Source organism: Marmota monax, unplaced genomic scaffold (genome assembly GCF_021218885.2).
Source record: "Marmota monax isolate L192 unplaced genomic scaffold, Marmota_monax_Labrador192_F-V1.1 WCK01_AAM20220418_F8-fsc00018, whole genome shotgun sequence".
Lineage (NCBI taxonomy): Eukaryota > Metazoa > Chordata > Mammalia > Rodentia > Sciuridae > Marmota > Marmota monax.
In genome coordinates, this window is record NW_026692201.1 from 22,593,776 (window position 1) to 22,610,893 (window position 17,118).

A 17,118-nucleotide genomic window follows, 5' to 3' on the forward strand; every position below is an offset into this window, starting at 1 on the left:
CAGATAAAAGGTACAGGCACTAGGGTCAAAGTATTGTGAGTTCAAATTCTGGTTTTGGTACTAACCAGTGGTGTGACTTGGGTCAATCACTTATCTTCAAAGGGTTATTGTGAAAATTGCAGGAGATATTTATGTAGTGTACTTAAAACAGTGCCTGGCATATTTTAGGGCCCAAAAAGTGCAACTATTGATACTGCAATGAGAATTCTTTCATTCAGGAGCAATGCCTCAGACACCACTTCTTCCTCTTACTTTTTGGTAGTGAAATGGCACCTCAAATTCCCTCCTAGTGATTACTCTGGATTAGGTTATCCTGGACTAGCCCTAGTAAAATATGACAGAAGAATCCCCCATAGCCCTCCCCTTCTCTCCTCTAACCATATATCACAATAAGACTCCTAGGGATTTTCTGGTACTAAGAAGACTCTGACATTTTCTCAGGACATGACAGACTAATTGAAAAACAGGGAACTCTCACAACTCTGACGATAGCCAGAAGCCTAAAAAAGACTTGTTTTTCAATCAACAAAGATGACAATTGATGATTTCAGAATACTTGGTTGGGGAAATCCATCTCTAAAACATGCCTAAGTCCACCTGAACTACAGCATCCATTCTGAAATTCTGGTGATAATAATTCTCTTGTTCCATCACCAGCTCAAATCAGGAAGGCCAATAAGTAAGAATATGTTCATGTGAACTCATTTTATGAATTTCTTCCATTGTGGAAACACCTGGGAGTAGTGTGAAAGCCCCTGGTGACTTGTGGGGTCACTGATCAGATATGCTGATATAGAGGGAAGAAAAGGAAGGACTACCTCTGAGCCACAATGCCAGACATCACCAATGGTAGACAATGCTACACTAGCCATCTATTAATTCCACCTGGCACGGAATACTAATATCCTAGGTTGACTGGGCCATCCAAAATAATTCTGCTTAATTTATCTTTTTTTTTTTCATGAAGTTTGAAAGACGATTTTCTGGTCTCTTTCCACTAAAAAATATTCCTGCTTCTTCATCTTAATAGTGTATAGGAATTCAAGTCAGAGCAATACAGTTTTCCATAATTCAAGGTGTTCCTCCTGGAGGCAGACATCTGCTTCTTTTTTGAATGCTAGCATTTTTCCCTTTTGAGGAAACAGCCCTCCTAACTCCTTGTGATTCTTTCTGTACTAAGGACCCTTCTCTCAGACAGCTTTCAAAGATTGATGCTGATGCTAGGAATTAGAACTGCATTCTTTCTTGGAAATCTTGAGTTTTAGTTCTAGGAGAGCCATGCAACTCTTGCTGCCAGGCAATATTATATTGAGAAGTAAAGTAAGTAAGTGGTGGTAAGCAGAACCAGGGAATGGAAATAAATCATGGGTTACTGTCCTAAGGACACCTTATTTGAGCTCCTGGATCTTGCAACACTGCAAGCTACAGCATCCCTTGGGTGAAAAATTTGTCAGCCCCTGTTTTTATTTAATCTATTAGTTAGGATTCTTTCCCTTGCCACTGAAAATGTCCTGACCATTCTCTGAAAAATGTGTACACATCGGAACACATAGAAGACACCTAATACTTTGCTGAGAGATTAGCTCTTTGTCTTTTTTAAAGGGAGAAATTCAGTTGTCATCCTCTGAGAAAGGTGCTTTCTGAGTCACCACTGCTTGTATCTCCATCTATACAGGAGGGGAGACAGGGCTCAGGATAGCAAAATTGCAAGTTTCCAGATTGAGCCAATAAACTCAGTCTGTTGACAAACATCTCCAGCATTGTGCCTCTGTCCAAAAAAAAAAAAAAAATGTAATGTGACACTCCCTATTATTTATCTCTTTATGTACTAGTACACATAGGAATGGATTTTCTAATAAAAAGTAGCAGTAGGATCATGGTACAAATATAGCTTGATTATTTTTTCTCTTCTCATCCTCACTTCCCACCTCCACATACTGAGAAATAGGGAAGACCTTATCAAAGTATGTCTGTGTCATTCTTCATAGACCCACAGTTCTTTTTCTTTCCTAAGTCAGGAGCTGAGATAAACGAACCCTCCATTAACTTAGAACAATGGTAGTAACTGGCGTTTAAACAAATTGATCTTTAAAAACTATTCTACAAGATACTTAAAGACTACTATTATTCTGGTTAAAATATCCCTGTTACACATGCTATTTAACTAGGAAAATAATCTATAATTGGTGTTGAAATACTGAAATACTGAATGCATATTCATGCCAGCTTAATAGTAAGAGTTACCTGTACTTTTATAATTTTATTACTTAGTGATTCCTCTTTTGATTTACAGAGGAGCATTTAAATATGGCTCTGTTAGTCTGATTTACATAGTAATAAAGAACAGCAGCAATAGAAGTGTTGGGAGAGATAATGCCATTGGAATTGGGAGATAATAGATCTCCTATTGCTATAAAGGCTAACAAAATGGGACCATTCATTTTCTAAATCTTAGGGATTTATGCCTGATAACATGCTAAAAGAGTGACTCTATTTTTTATTATATCTTCTGATAAATGATAGGGATGCTATCTTTTTGGTTGATAGTCAACAGGACACTGATAGTTGCTCATTGTGTCATTTTTGAATAGCAGATTCTGAATTTGCTCAGAAAATTGACTTGTCTCTCCTTCTTCTCCTATCAGATACTACTCCAGTCATTCTGATTTCTCACTGAAATAAGGTTTATCTCAGTTGCTATGTGAGATGCCATAGTTGACATCATCTTCGTCATCTTTGTCATTATCATTATCATCACCATCTTCATTATCATCTTCTTCATCATCATTATCATTATCTCAATAGTCATTTGATTATTTTTCTATGTACCAGGCAGTGTCCAAGCTGATGTGATCCCCATAATAACCCAATAGCTATCCCTTTTCAAAAGAGGATTAAAACCTAAGCAGAAAGAATTTAAATAATCTATGAAAGATAGTTTGATGGTTAACTGGAAGATCTAAGATTTGATTGAAATCAAGATCCAAAGTCTGTTCTTAACCATTGGGCTATGCCATGTTAACTCCACGCCATGTGGAAGGTCCACAGCAGGAAATGCTTATATAGAGATTTTGGAGCTCCCTGAGTTGGGGAAAATGTAGCTATTATAAATGTTGTTCTTGGAGAATCCTCCTTTTGTGGTTAGGGAAGAAGATGGTCTGCTATAGTTTGGATCTGAACAATCTCCCAAGGCCCATGTGTTAAAGTCTCTGACCCCAGTTTGGTGCTACTGGGAGATGGTGGAAGAAGGGAGGTTCTGGGTGACTTTGGGCATGCCTTCAAAGGGACTATGGGATGTACTCTTTCTCTCTCTGCTTTCTGTAACCATGAATTGAGCAGCTTGTGGTATCACTCACTATCTACTTTGATAAATTGAATTTACAGGCCCAAAAGCAACAGTCAACTGACCACAGAATACAAGCTCCAAAACTGTGAGCCCAAATAAACTTTTCCTCTTTTAAGTTCATTTATCTCAGATATTTGTTACAGTAATGCCAACATGACTAACACAAGGTCTTAGTCCCTCTTATTTTGACAAGGAACACTCCAGAAAATATTATCTCACCAAGTATTCACTTACTTACTATGCAGCCACTACACAAGTTATCACCCCATTGGATCCTGGGACCACACCCAGGATCTACCTGAGAAGATGATACATTAACTAAAAAAGAGGCTGACATCTCTAGCTAAGTCTTCTTGGCTGCACCCATGTTTCTCCAAGCAGATTTTCCTGTTGGTCTTAATGACAGGGTAGAATAAAAGCTATTATTATTATTATAATAAATATTCCAATGAAATAAAAGCTATTGTTTTTTACCCCATTCTAAGGCAGGTGTCCATGAATTCTATGTACTTCTTTCTCATTTACTTAGGAAGTTCCTTTCAGAAATTTGGGGTGTAGGTGCCTTAACTCCAATTTTAGGAGACACAAAAAAGGTAGAGGCAGAGTGAGGTAAATGATTTCCTCAAGGTCATGCTCTACACTGATAATTAGCAAGTAGTAACTATCAGCTAGGCTGACATTAGAAGGCTGTGTTCCAAAAGAGCAAGTGTTCCTGCTGGCTCTGCACTATCCTGACCTAGGAATGTGGCTAAAAGTTTATCCAGGGGCCCTGCTGTCATTCCAGAGACACTTTCACTGTCCTTCAAGAGTGCCCTACCAGTGATTCCTATTATATTGTTACTGGAATGTTCTAATCTCTAAAGATATTAATGGTAAACTCTTTACTCATATCCTTGAAGAAATGTATGGTACTTAAAGAAGTTGTACCTTTTACCCCTCCAGAAAGGAATATGAAATATGCACCCAGACATTGAAGTCAAGTCCATGTGCCCAGCCTCCCTTCTGGGGTATGGTGGCCTTCTGGAGTGAAGACCATCCAAGCGAGAAAGAACTTTAGGTAAATATTAATGCTCTGTCCACATGTTGAAAGAAAGGGAGAGAGAGAGACAGACAAGAGATTGACTTGACTAACCCATATTGGTAAAGAATCCAGGGCTGGGGTTGTAGCTCAATGGTAGAGAGCTTGCCTAGCACAAGTGAGGCACTGGGTTCAAGCCTCAGAACCACAGAAAAATAAATAAACAAAATAAAGGTATTGTGTCCATCTACAACCAAAAAAATATTAAAAAAAAAAGAATCAGTAGACAGTTATCAAAGAAAAAGGGAAGTACTTTGTGTAACAACTACCAAGAGCTTTTTAGTTGCTTTGTTCTTTCCATCACCATTTACAGAACAAACCCCTAATTTTGACCTTGGATTTGGTTTATTTTGATGTGAACTCTTGTTGGTGGGGAAAATGAAAAGGAAAGTTTGAATGTCTCCATGGGTTTGTGAGAGATATCAGTATGGATAAAGATGAATTCCCACAAAGGGATGGACACTTTGAGACCACATGCCTGGAGGATGAAATTTCTCTGGTATTAGGAAAGAGGGTTAAAAGTCCCTAGCTTCTGGCTCTTTCTTTGGCCTCTTGCTTTGAAAGGACTGACTTATGGCCTCCCTCATCTCTGTGGCTGCAATGAGCAGATAATAATCTAGGAGTCCAATGTTGTTTCTTTTCTTTTCCCTTGCCTTTATGACCAGTAGAAATTTGGAGCAGGTTACTAACAGCTTCAAAGCCCTGGAAACTGTGTTGGATTTGGGGCCAGACCTCAGCTGCAGTTCTCTTGTCTGTTATCTGGCCAGGCTCTACTGGGGAACTGATGAGGGTGGTTTTAACCACCATACAAAGTTGTGGGGATTTATTCGCATGTATTTATTCATATATATTTCTGTTCATGACTAATATTCAGTATATTGCTAATAGCACAAAGATTCACAGAGGAATTGATAGGAGACAGGGAGAACACAAAGTTTGTACCCTTTATGTCCCAAGCATTCTTTCTGAAGCTGTAAGTATTCAGTCACACATGATGGAAGAATTTCAGAATATAAGAAGGAGAATATTGTAAATATGAAGTTTAATTATTGTTCTAGAATCTAAAAGGAATATAAAAACAGAAGCTTTGGTTTTAAAAGCAACAACGTATTTCGATATGGATGATGTATATTAACATTTCCTGAGAGCTGAAGTGTGGACCAAATTTATAGTATAATTCTCTCAAACAAGATAAAAAACATTTTAAGGTATTTTATTCCCCCCCAAATGCACATTTACTCACTTGTTTTCATTTGTGGGATCATATCGGGGAAATGGATCATGATCATTATCATTAAAATCATAGCTAGCCTCTGGATCCTAAAGAGACAATAAAAATAACACTGTAGCATCATTTTTTTAAAAAAGCACTTCCTGAGTCTTCTCCATTGCCTCTTCCCATTTGGGCAGATAGTTTCTAGCCTAGTCACAGAACATTTATTATACACACAAACTGGACAGCAATGATGAGCTCAGCAAAGACAGCCAGCATCCAACTCTCAGTGAGCATTACAAAGCCCTTAGCTCATAGAAGCTGACAGAGCTGGGGGAAAAAAATCAGTTTACTGGGTTTAGTCATCTCATTTTTTCAAATGAGAATAGTGAGTCCCAGAGAAGTTGAATGACTTAACTAAAGCCATAGAACTAGCTAGTGACACTTTGACTCTTGTATCTTATGACTAGATGAAAATAGGGGCAGTGAGTTGAGGCTCAGGTCCATATGGTCTCTTTCAGCCTCTCCCTAAAAGGAAATGCAATTTAATAAAAGAGAATGTGCTTGAAATTGAAACCAGTTTCCAGGTCCAACCCCCCTTTCCAACCAAATCGACACACTTAAAGTCTTCCATGTAGGAATTCTTTCACCACTACTGCTACTTCTCAGTATTTTCCATGTCTTTCAATATTCCCCAATTACTACCTTGTGATAATCTATTTTCATCTCTTTTTTTTTTCCCTTTTCCTTTGCTCTTTGGCTTGAGCAGTGACTGGGGAATGCCAGATAGGTATAAAGGATGAGAGAAAGACAAAAGACAATCTTATAGATGAAATGTCCACCACCCTGACATAAAGACCTAAGATATATTATTGGGCTCAAGTTATAAACTTCCTAAACAATTTAGCATATAGTTTTAAATTACTTATTTTCTAATTTCTAGTAAAGCTTTCCTTTCTTACTTGGCATTTTCACACTGCGTAGTATTCTGTTTGAATTTGCATGGAAAGAATAACATTCATAGTGTCAGGGATATTAACCCATAAAGGATATGAGAAGAAAACTGTGAAAATGATCGCAGACATTAGGCTTGATTTGGTTGCTTTATTTTCCCCAAAGAAGGCTGGCTCATACTCTGAGTGACTTTTTTCCACTCACTTATTCAGCAAACTTTATAATTATTTTACAAAAGTAGGATCACACTATATATATTCCATTTTAAACTTGCTCTTTCACATAATATTATATATATATATATGTGTGTGTGTGTGTGTGTGTGTGTGTGTGTATTTCCCATGGCAATAAATATTATCATTATTATTTATTATAGATTTATGGTTATACATTATAGTTGAATTCATCCCAACAAACTCATACATGCTTGGAAGTCAATTTTGGTACATGATTCCCCCTTTCCCCTCCCCCCTTTCCCTTTCAACCTTCCTTCTCTTTCCATTTTCCCTCCACTCCACTAGAATTCCTTTGGTCATCCATTGATTTGTATTTAATTGATTCTTTAGATAATCTTATTCCTTCCTACCCCTTTCCTTTATTTTACTCTAATTTCTGCTTATAATAGAAAATATTCAACCTTTGAGTTTCTTGGTTTGGCCTATTTCACTTAGCATGATATTCTCTATTTCCATCCACTTACCAGCAAAAGCTGTAATTTCATTTTTTAAATTTCTGAGAAGAACTCCATTGTGTGTGTGTGTGTGTGTGTGTGTGTGTGTGTGTATCTCCACCCCACAATTTTTTAATCCAATAAATGACTTTCAATTAATTGGGGTAGGTACTCCCACCTCCCTTCCCTAACACATGTGGTCTTGTATAAGCCTTGGCCCCACTGTTTTCCAGTGTCTACTGATAAAAAACAAATTCAAAACAAGTTGGGCTAAAATGAGGGTGAAGGAAGGAGAAAAGCCTTTCATCAGCCACCATGCCAAGGGCTAATATCAGAGCACCATCTCCTTTGAAGGGATGGAGAAGCTGCTTATAGACAGCTTCCTAAGTCAAAGTCACGGGATGGCAGACTTACATAATTGGCATAAATGTCTGTGTGATTCCACTCCAAGCCATCATCCAGTACAGTGATAACAACTCCTTTGCCTGTAATGCCTTTTTGCCAAACAGGTATCACATGAAGATCCAGCTTGGGCAGAGCTGCAGTCATCCTGGTATCTTGCTAACAAAAGCAAAATATGAAAGCATTGGTAAAATCATGATTTGCTTGCTATAAAATGGATACTTAAACTCCAATCTGGAGACCTATCTTTCTTTTACCTTGGGTCACTCTACTATTCAGAAGAAGGCAATTAGGTGAAATGAAAAACAAAGTGGAGGGTAGGGCCAATCAAATCATCAGAGTTCTCCTCTTCTCCCAACTATCCCAATGGAAAATCAGTTGAAAGCATGAATCATCCTATGTGACTTCTCTTTGAACTATATGAATTCAAAGAAGTTTGCCTCTAAGTTTCTTTCTTTTATAATAACATGCTCAAGCTTTTCATCTACTGAAGATTTATTTGATGACCTGTGTTTCCATCTCCCCAAAGTCCTGAGCCTCCGTTGCCATACTGAATTCTCATTATATTGTCAGATGCAAATGGATGTTTTAGAACTTTTCCTCTGGAAGAAAAATAAAAATGTGGAATGTTCAGGAGAATGTGGTCTCATCAGTAATTGTAACTTAATTGCCAATTTCCATGCATGAGTGTTTTACAGAATAAATATCTGTGAAAGGAGATTTAGGGTTTTCTTTTCAAATAATTTTGCTGTTATAGTATGTACGGCTATATTGGAGAAAAACTGAGTAACAAGGGAGCACAGAAATAAGTGTACTTCCAAGTATGTGAGAGTCACAGTAGAAGAGTGCCAGGTACCAGGAGTCAGTAAGAAATTCATAAGTACAACAATCAAAAGTGTCAATGAATGGATTTTCCCCTTGTGAATGAGCCTCATAAAAAGGTGAAATCAAGAATTCAACAAGCTAGTGTGAAGCTGAATCACAGGAGATTGGAAACACACATAAACATCTATCCAAAGTTAGGAAGAAGTTCTGTGTGTCAATTGCAGGAGCAATGAGAGTTTGGTGTTAAGAGTGTGACCTCTGGGGTCATGAATCATGGCCCACCATCATTTGATTTCAGAAAATTATTCAACTTGACAACATCTCTGTTTCTTCTCCTATTAAATGGGCATAATTACTAGATTTACTACGTGAGGTGTTTGTGAAAACTAAATGAGTTAATTTATGTCAAACATACTAGTATTGGGCACATTATAAATGCACAAGCATTGACTGATAGGTGTCTTTTGATGCAATGAGCAACTGTTGCTTAGGTGAAGAGAATGGCAAGAGGAACTGATCCCCTATCCCATTCATTATGCAACAAAAGTGTCTAACCCTTAGGTTACAGTTGTTGTGGAAAATTGTCTTTTATGATATTTTCAGCAGCAAATACTTCTATTAACATGTATTACTTCTATAGAGGTTTAACATTAAAACAGAAAAGAGAACACCCTACAGGCAAGCAGCATCAATTACAATTTCTCCACTCACTGCACACACACCTATAAAGATTCAGTAAGTATTTTAAAGGTAGAACGGTGTGCAAGTCTAGACATTTGCAAACAGACTTTCCTTGCGTTCCTTCCTTTAGCCTTATTCAGATATCCTCACCTGTAGCAAGTAAGAATTGCCATTCATGGCTGTATATACCTATTATGTTCAATGTATTCTATGAGTGATTTAGAGGTTTCTTAAGAATAATTTAACTAAAAGAGATTTTTACTGTGAATACTGCTTTTAGGACCCTTATCCTGGCAAAATATGATTTTTGCAGGTAAACTTAAAAAGACAAAAAGATGACAAGTTCTCTTTTTCATAACAGATAAAGAGCTGTTTCAGAAACCCTCACCCAGAAAAATAGAAATTCCAGCTTAAGAGGGTAGTGTCAGCCCTAATCTTTAGATAACATAGTTCTGTCACATCCATCCATATCTCTCTCTCTCTCTCTCTCTCTCTCTCTCTCTCTCTCTCTCTCTCTCTCGGGAGTGGGGGAGAAGGAGATAGAGATGGCGATATTTTCCATTGTGCAGCTGATATGAAAAGCCCAGATCCCACACAGTCCTTCTTTAGTTACTTACCAAATACCACTGCTGATTCCACATCGGGTCATTGAAGAGATTTAGTGCTGAATCTCTTAAAGCTGAACGTTTAATTCTTTCTTTTTCATACTGTTGTTCAGCCCATATCACCTATAAGGATTTTATAGCGATAAAATCAAAATGTCAAGTAGCCACCTCTGTGTAATCATCTTCCCTCTATCTCTAGGACCCTTCCCATCAGAACTCAGGCAGCTCTGCAAAGTTTTTGTTTGACCACAGATCAAACTAGCAGCTCAGTGAGAAGGAGGGATTGCTCACAGGGGAGATGAACATTTCCTCTGTTACAGTAAAGAGTATCTTTAGGGGGAGGAGAGCAATCAGTGAAGTGTTGATTCCCTCAAATTATTTACACTGTGGTTAAAGTGGAAGTAAAAGTTCAGCTTGCTTTCATCAGAAAATGGGCCATAATATCTATTTTTATATTGAAGTTCCAGGACTCTTTAGCTGAAAATTTGTCCATTTTCATGGAATGAGTCAACAAGAGACTACTGAGACTTCTTTTATGGTGTTCTTACAGCTTCATTTCTCTTTCTTTACATGCAAAAGGTACAAATTACAAATGTTACATAAGGCAAGAATGGTACAGTGTCTTTGCAAATTTGAAATTCTGGTTCCTCTCTGTTTCAGCCTCCTGCCTAAGAGTATTTAATATGAGAAACAGATCTGAGGTGATGAATGAGCATTACTGACCAGACACACTTGCCATTAATTCAGTCTCATGTATTATGCAAAGAGATCTGACAATGCGAAAATTACCTGGCCCACATTTATGGCCTAATCCTATTATACTTGAGGCCCTGAGAGAATGAGAGACTGCCTTATGAGACAGTGTTATACTCTTATTTTGCTGGGCAACATGACTATTTCCTACTCCGAACATAGCTTTTCTGTTGTATACATGACAGTCCAGTATGTGGTTGGGTATTGTCAATGCGAGAGTCCTCATGAGTCAGATCCAAAAATAAGAACTGAAAAATAATTTGCAGCTAAAGGATAAAACCATCCACTAAATCTGTACTGAATTTTCAATTAGGAATATACTGAAAACCTATTATAAACACTGGGAGGGACTGGAGAGCTAGAAATTAGTCACTATAATTTATTTTTAAAGTGCTTGTATTTTCAAGCTTAATTGTTTTGGCTTAAAATACCTCCATGCTTGGAATACACTGCCTGTCATCTAAGTCAGTCTTTGGGAGCTGGCTGCTAGGGAACAAGTACTAATCTTTGTGGGAGAGGGTCACTCACAGTTGGATATTTCATTAGCAGACTTATAAAGATAGACTATTGCTGCATTTCATAGGGCTGATTTGAAAGAGTATTATCACTCATTTAAAAAGAGCAATAAAATGAAAATCAAAGGCAATTTTAAAAATGGAATATAAAAAGAGGCGCTCTGCCATCTGATCAGATAAACATCCAATTGTAGGAAACAGTGTTATGATTAATGTCATTAACTCAGAATTGCATATTAATCTAGAAGAGCAGACCAAATGTAACAGAGAAAATTGGCAGTGTCTTCTTATTATGTATATAATAGGTATCATGTACTTAATTGTAAATAATACTTTTGATCTGGAAATAGCATTAAAAATCATGTAGTCCAACCTTCTAATACAAGATTCTGTGGTTTCAGGATTTATCCTAAAATTAAATTATTCTAGGACTAATTTTTTATGGGACTATATAAAAAATTTATGAAGTTTTACTTGGGAGTAAGTTCTTAGATTTTTGTATCATGCCTTGGAATTGTCCCTCATAATTAACTGTTAAGAAGAGCAGAATGGGGACATCTGTACATTATCATGAGATAATCTGAGTTAGAATATCAGTGTACTTGATTCTGACCCATTTCTCCTATGAAAATGAGAGGGGAGGTCAGTTTAACTCCTGTGCATTAATGAAGGAAATCTCCAAGCCTAGTTAGAGTGCCAGAACCATCTGCTTTCCAGAGCCCCAGAACAATAAGTCCTCAGCCTTTGTGTGGCTAAAGGGAGACTTCAGTGAACAAGAAAAATTTTAAAATGAAGTTCAGTGTGCATTTTGACATAAAGAGCTAGCAAGAAGTGTTACTGGAGCTGCAAGCTTGCTATCCATGGTCCTGATACAGCGATGTTTGTTACTGTGAGGTTGTTTTTTTGTTTGTTTTACATTTGAACACTGGTGACCAAGACCCAATAATGTACTATCCTTATAATTTGTCTTATTTTTTAAAAATTCTATAAGTTTCAAGCAAAATAAACCATCAAGTTCCTTCACAGTTTTCATGAATCCCATGTACCCTTAACTGTTCTACCACTGAGACTCATATTTTTTTTTTTTCCTCTTAGGAAGCTGAGAAAACATTTTATATCTCTTATATTCCTCACTTATTCCCCATGGTGTCCTAGACAACTGAAATGATGTATACAGATATAGGCTAACCAAAATAAACTTTTCTCAGTATGACACAGTCTTGAGAAGAGGCCACAATGCGTATGCAAATTTCAACACTACTAATGTAGTCAACATTTCCTAATAATACACTTGCTGAACTGAAAATAGATTAAAAAATTAATAGATAAATTATGCAGGCATTCAAATTGTCCCTACCATTTTTATCTAAATTCATTTTAGATATTTCTTGCTGTTACCATGAATAGGTATATAAACCAAGAAGAAAAGAGATGAAATGGTTTGAATCAAATAGTACAATATTTATGGAGTCATCTACCTCATAAACACATGGATTTAGAGCTCTCTCACAAACACTAGTATGGTTATAGTAGTGGAAACATGGATGTTTTTCAGTCATACTGAAATGCTACTGAAAGTAGAGGTCTTGCATGTCTTTGGCATACTCACATGGTATTAAAGAACTTGCTACATAACAGGTGCATATTGAAATTTGTTGATTGTATTCTCAAAAATTTTCAATACTGACAACTGATTTTTAATATTTAAAAATAAAACATTTATATATAAAATCAACATAATTAACATAATGTAAATAATATAACATAAATGAATATACACATTATTGACTTTAGTCAGCGCAACTAATGCAATCCCATCTTGCTATTATATGTGTAGTTATAAGCACTTGGGAAAAAAACCTAGAAACATTACAGGTAAACAATTATGATAGAGTAAAAAGAATCACATTTGCAAACTGCTTTTTGTTCTCATTGGAAATCATAAAGAAAGCTGACAATTCAGGGTATTGGTTTGTGGACAAATGCACAACACTTACCCGATCATCATCAGATAGTCTCTTAGTGATATGAAGGGCACTTCTTCGAGACCTTCGGGGATGGTTTTTATGCTTGAATAAGTAGTGATTTTCAAGTGATCCAATCTATAAAAAATTAAAATAAAAATCTATTTTCACAAGTAAGTACTTATGGATTAGTTCAAAAACTAACTAACTTAGAGACATGAAACTTTATTAAGTCCATTTCTTATTCCTTGAATTTAGCTTTTTTCTTTACAAGGAAGGCACTGATAAAGGCTTTGAAATGAATCTCAGGACATTATTGCTTGTGTTCAATGTGTACTTGGGGACTGATGATGCTTGTTTTCCACATGTTTTAGAAGAACTAACTTGTTGAGAGAGTGTGGAAGGGAGTTGTGTATATAAATATTTTATAGGTATACGTTTCTTTAAATATACCCACAGAGTCAAATGTATCCTGTCAGCTGACTTTTCTATACTGTGGTGTCACGTTCAAAGATATTGTTGGTATAAAATGCAGTCATTAAGTCCATAGTGATATAATTGTTATAAGCTATTATTTGGTGATCTTTTGATTTTCTACTAGTTCAAGACTCTCAAGAAGAGCATGCCATATTTAGGACAGATCCAAGCTTAGGGTATGTATGTTTCTCTGGGTGATTAACAACATCTTTGGTCCATTTAGAAATATGATCATTATTCTTTAAGCTCTTTACACAAAATAGTAATAAAATTGAAGCCCCCCCAATTCTCTAGATACCTTGCATTTTTTAAATCAAGAGCCAAACAATTGACAACACTTTATTTCAGAGGCAGTATGTTATTTAAATTGGAATAGGTAGCTTTCATCACCTAGGGAATTTTTTAATAGACATGCTATGCCCAGCTCTAAGACTGCACCTTAGGCAGCATAACTGTTAAGTTATGGACAGATTTGGGGGGGAAAGATCAGAAGCCATAAGGATTTAACACAGATTCTTGGCTCTGTTTCTGCTTCAACTGCTTTTGTCTCTACCTTCATCTTAGTTTTATCTTGAGGCAATAATATTTTAGGAGAGTAATATTAAATTGGTATAATCATAGGAATGCTAAACAAAATAAAATAAACAGATCCAGAAAAGCACTATCAGTTTCTTTTTACAAAGAATTATAATTTAAAAACTCTTGTTTTAGTAATGCAATTTTATCTAGAAATGGCTAGAGGAAAGATAGTATTGCAAATCATATGTTAATATAGATGCCCCCCCACTCACTGTTTTAAAATTATTTTTGTGACTATACCATCCTTATCACAAAGATCCTACCAAGAACACTGATTTATTGCATTTTACTTTTTGGATTTATGCTTATTTATTTTGAAAAGTAATTCCCATATTCCCAGGTTTGGATGTGTGTATGGTACTAACAGGTGAGAAAAGAAGAGATTTATTTTTTGCTTTCTCTTTCAATCTCCTACACAATTGTCAGGGCTATTGAGCCTGCCAGTAGCTGCCCAAGGAATACAAAATTAAAATTTCAGTTTTTATTTTTTCCACAGGACATACAAGATTTCCATGGTGCCCATGGTGCTCACCAGTGTAGTTCCATCTGTCATTTTCTGTTTGTTCACGGAATTTCACAAAATTGCAGGTAGTTAACAGTCTACTTCTAGGCTGCCTTGTGTCTCCCTGTTTCCCACAAGCAGTTTTCTGACTGCCTTCTCCGTCTCATTATCTTCTCCTAGCATTTTCTTACTCTTCTTCCTAAACCTGTGCAAATGTTTCCTCCTTTGGGCAGTCTTCTTTCACATCTCCCATATTCCCTCCCACCTTCTTTGCTTCAGTTAACAAATACTGTATTGAGACTCCAAGCACAACTTCCATTGCCACACAAATTGCATTAGTTTGCAATCATTTGTTTCTGAACCAATTTCTTCTAGATTCTGTATTCCTTGGATTCTTTTCCTCCTTTCTAATAACTTCAACACAGATCATGGCAAAGAGCAAGACTGGGAAAGGCAAAAGGCTCAGTCAGCTACTGGGACACTGAGAAGTCAATTTGGTTATCCACTGCAACGCTACCGGGCATTTCAAAGACAGTTGGGCTCACAAAGTTGGAGAATGAAGCCTCTAGCTAGGGAAGGCATATTCCCCAGCTGAGTCGATCTATGGAATCGCCAACGCCCACGCTGATTACTCATCCATGACTTCAGCTGAGTCTCAATTACCACCTCGGGAAGGGAGGGGGGACGCGCCAAAATATTTTACAACTCTTTCCTCCCCCGCTTTGATGCGAACCAATTCCAAGACAAGGGACAAGGGATTGATTTTGAGTCAAGAAAAAGGAAAGCTCTAGATTAGAAGTCACATCCCTGGGGGACCCTTGGAATCCTGGGGCTCACCAGGCTCCTTCTTAATGCCTTCGCGTTTTTCCACCCCTCTCCCCAAGCAATCTATTAACCAGTCGCCTCTTGGATAGCGAGTCATTTTCCCTCATAAACTGGAAACGATTACGCATTTGGCTCAAGAATAAGAAGGAGATAGATCCTTTGCCCACAGTCAATTCTGTAGGTCGATCCTGCAGGGCCACCTGCAGAGCAAAGTTATGAAGCTGGGACTCCCCAAGTTCCTGGTGAAAAGCCAGGGCTCCCTGAAAATGCTAAGAGATTTGCACCCACCTGATCTCCTGCCAGTTTCCCTGTCCACTCCGCAGCCCCCCAACCTCCGGAATAGCTAGTTCCAGAAGCTGGTGCTCTCCTAGGGCTCTGGGCGTGCCCCCAAACCTTGCCGACGGATATCCCCAAGCTTGCTAGGTCCCTTGCATTAGGAGTTGTATCTGATGCTGCCATATTGAAAAGAAGGAAACGGCCGGCTCCTGACGCAAATTGCCCAAGTCCCGGGCGACCGAGCGCATCTCCCAGAGGCGCTCGGTTGGTGAGAGCCTGTGTGCATCTCAAGTTCCCTGAAGACGCGTGGACGGGTTTTTCTTCCAAACCGCGCGGGAAAGGATTTCAATTCTAGAGAGGACAACAGTAAGAATAATCTCAACCCAGCTGCTGCTGCTTCCTCTGCCTGGCTGCGCAAACAGTAAATAATGCAAGCCTTTTCCCTCCACTAGAGTGCCGAGGGAGAGAGCAAGAGAAGCTCCTTGCTCTTAACCACACCAGGCGCGGGAGAGTGCAACCAGGGGCTCCCACTTGGGAAACCGCGCTCTAGTCTCACCAGTCTCCACGGACACCAGAAAGTTTCTTGAAAGTGCAAACTCTTACCTGACCCAAAAGGTCATAGCCCAGCTCCTCTGCGATGGCCAAGGCTGCCTCTGGGCCCCCGGGGATCTCCGCCGCCCATTCATTGACAAATTGCCTCTTCGCTTTTGCACTATTTAAAGCACACCAAGCGCACAAGAGGGCGAAAACAGTGCACTGCAGAGTCCAGGCTCTTCGCTCCATGGCTCACACACTTCTCGCACAGAGTGGGAAGGAGAGAGGGAAAAGATGCAAGACAGGGAAAAGCCAGACAGACTCGATCTTCCTACCCTCAGTTTCTGAATCACTCCTCGCTCCTAGTAGCTCTGTGAAGAGCTAGGAGGCGCGCGAGGAGAGGCTGGGCGGCGGCAAGCGCTCACTGAAGCGCTTTGGTCTTCTGGCTGAGTGGAGCCCCAGCCCTTCCCAGACAGAATGGAAATGAGTGTTTACACGTCAAATCGACGAAAGCCATCTCTTGACGTCAGATCTACCTGGACTAAGATCTGGATGGTATTCCCGGCGGGGTGGAGAAACGGCTAAAATAAGCAGAAAGGGATTAAGAAAGGAAGGAACCTTTTGCCGGGATCAGTTAATTCTGCTCCCTGCCTCCCCGTATATTCTGGAGCTGTGAGAAATATTTTCACTTCTCAAACAGAAGTGCCCCCATTTGAATGTAACTACTAAGAGCCAAAGGCTGGAAGCTCAGCACTCTTTTCCTTCCCTATATCCATTTTCTTTATATTTACTTTGGTATCTTGTATCCTGGAGAAGTGGGGCGGCATGGGATTCTTATAATGGTCCTTTTGGTCCTTTGAAAAAAAGGCTCTTAGATCTTTCAAACTGGACAGAGTCGTGGGGTGGAGCGGGGGTGGGT

At 38.4% G+C, this 17,118-nt stretch overlaps 1 protein-coding gene across 1 annotated transcript in view; it reads right to left on the bottom strand.

The window, feature by feature from the left end:
* The window catches only part of Pcsk1 (proprotein convertase subtilisin/kexin type 1), a 40,494-nt gene extending 23,815 nt beyond the window's left edge, over window positions 1–16,679 (bottom strand). Inside the window, exons 1-5 of the mRNA XM_046428831.2 lie at window positions 16,269–16,679; window positions 13,040–13,144; window positions 9,787–9,897; window positions 7,676–7,822; window positions 5,668–5,744 (exon numbers count right to left, since the gene is read on the bottom strand). Of these exons, the coding sequence (XP_046284787.1) occupies window positions 5,668–5,744; window positions 7,676–7,822; window positions 9,787–9,897; window positions 13,040–13,144; window positions 16,269–16,448 (620 nt within the window). The 5' untranslated portion in view covers window positions 16,449–16,679. The remainder of the gene's footprint in view (window positions 1–5,667; window positions 5,745–7,675; window positions 7,823–9,786; window positions 9,898–13,039; window positions 13,145–16,268) is intronic.
* Window positions 16,680–17,118: the final 439 nt, after the last annotated feature.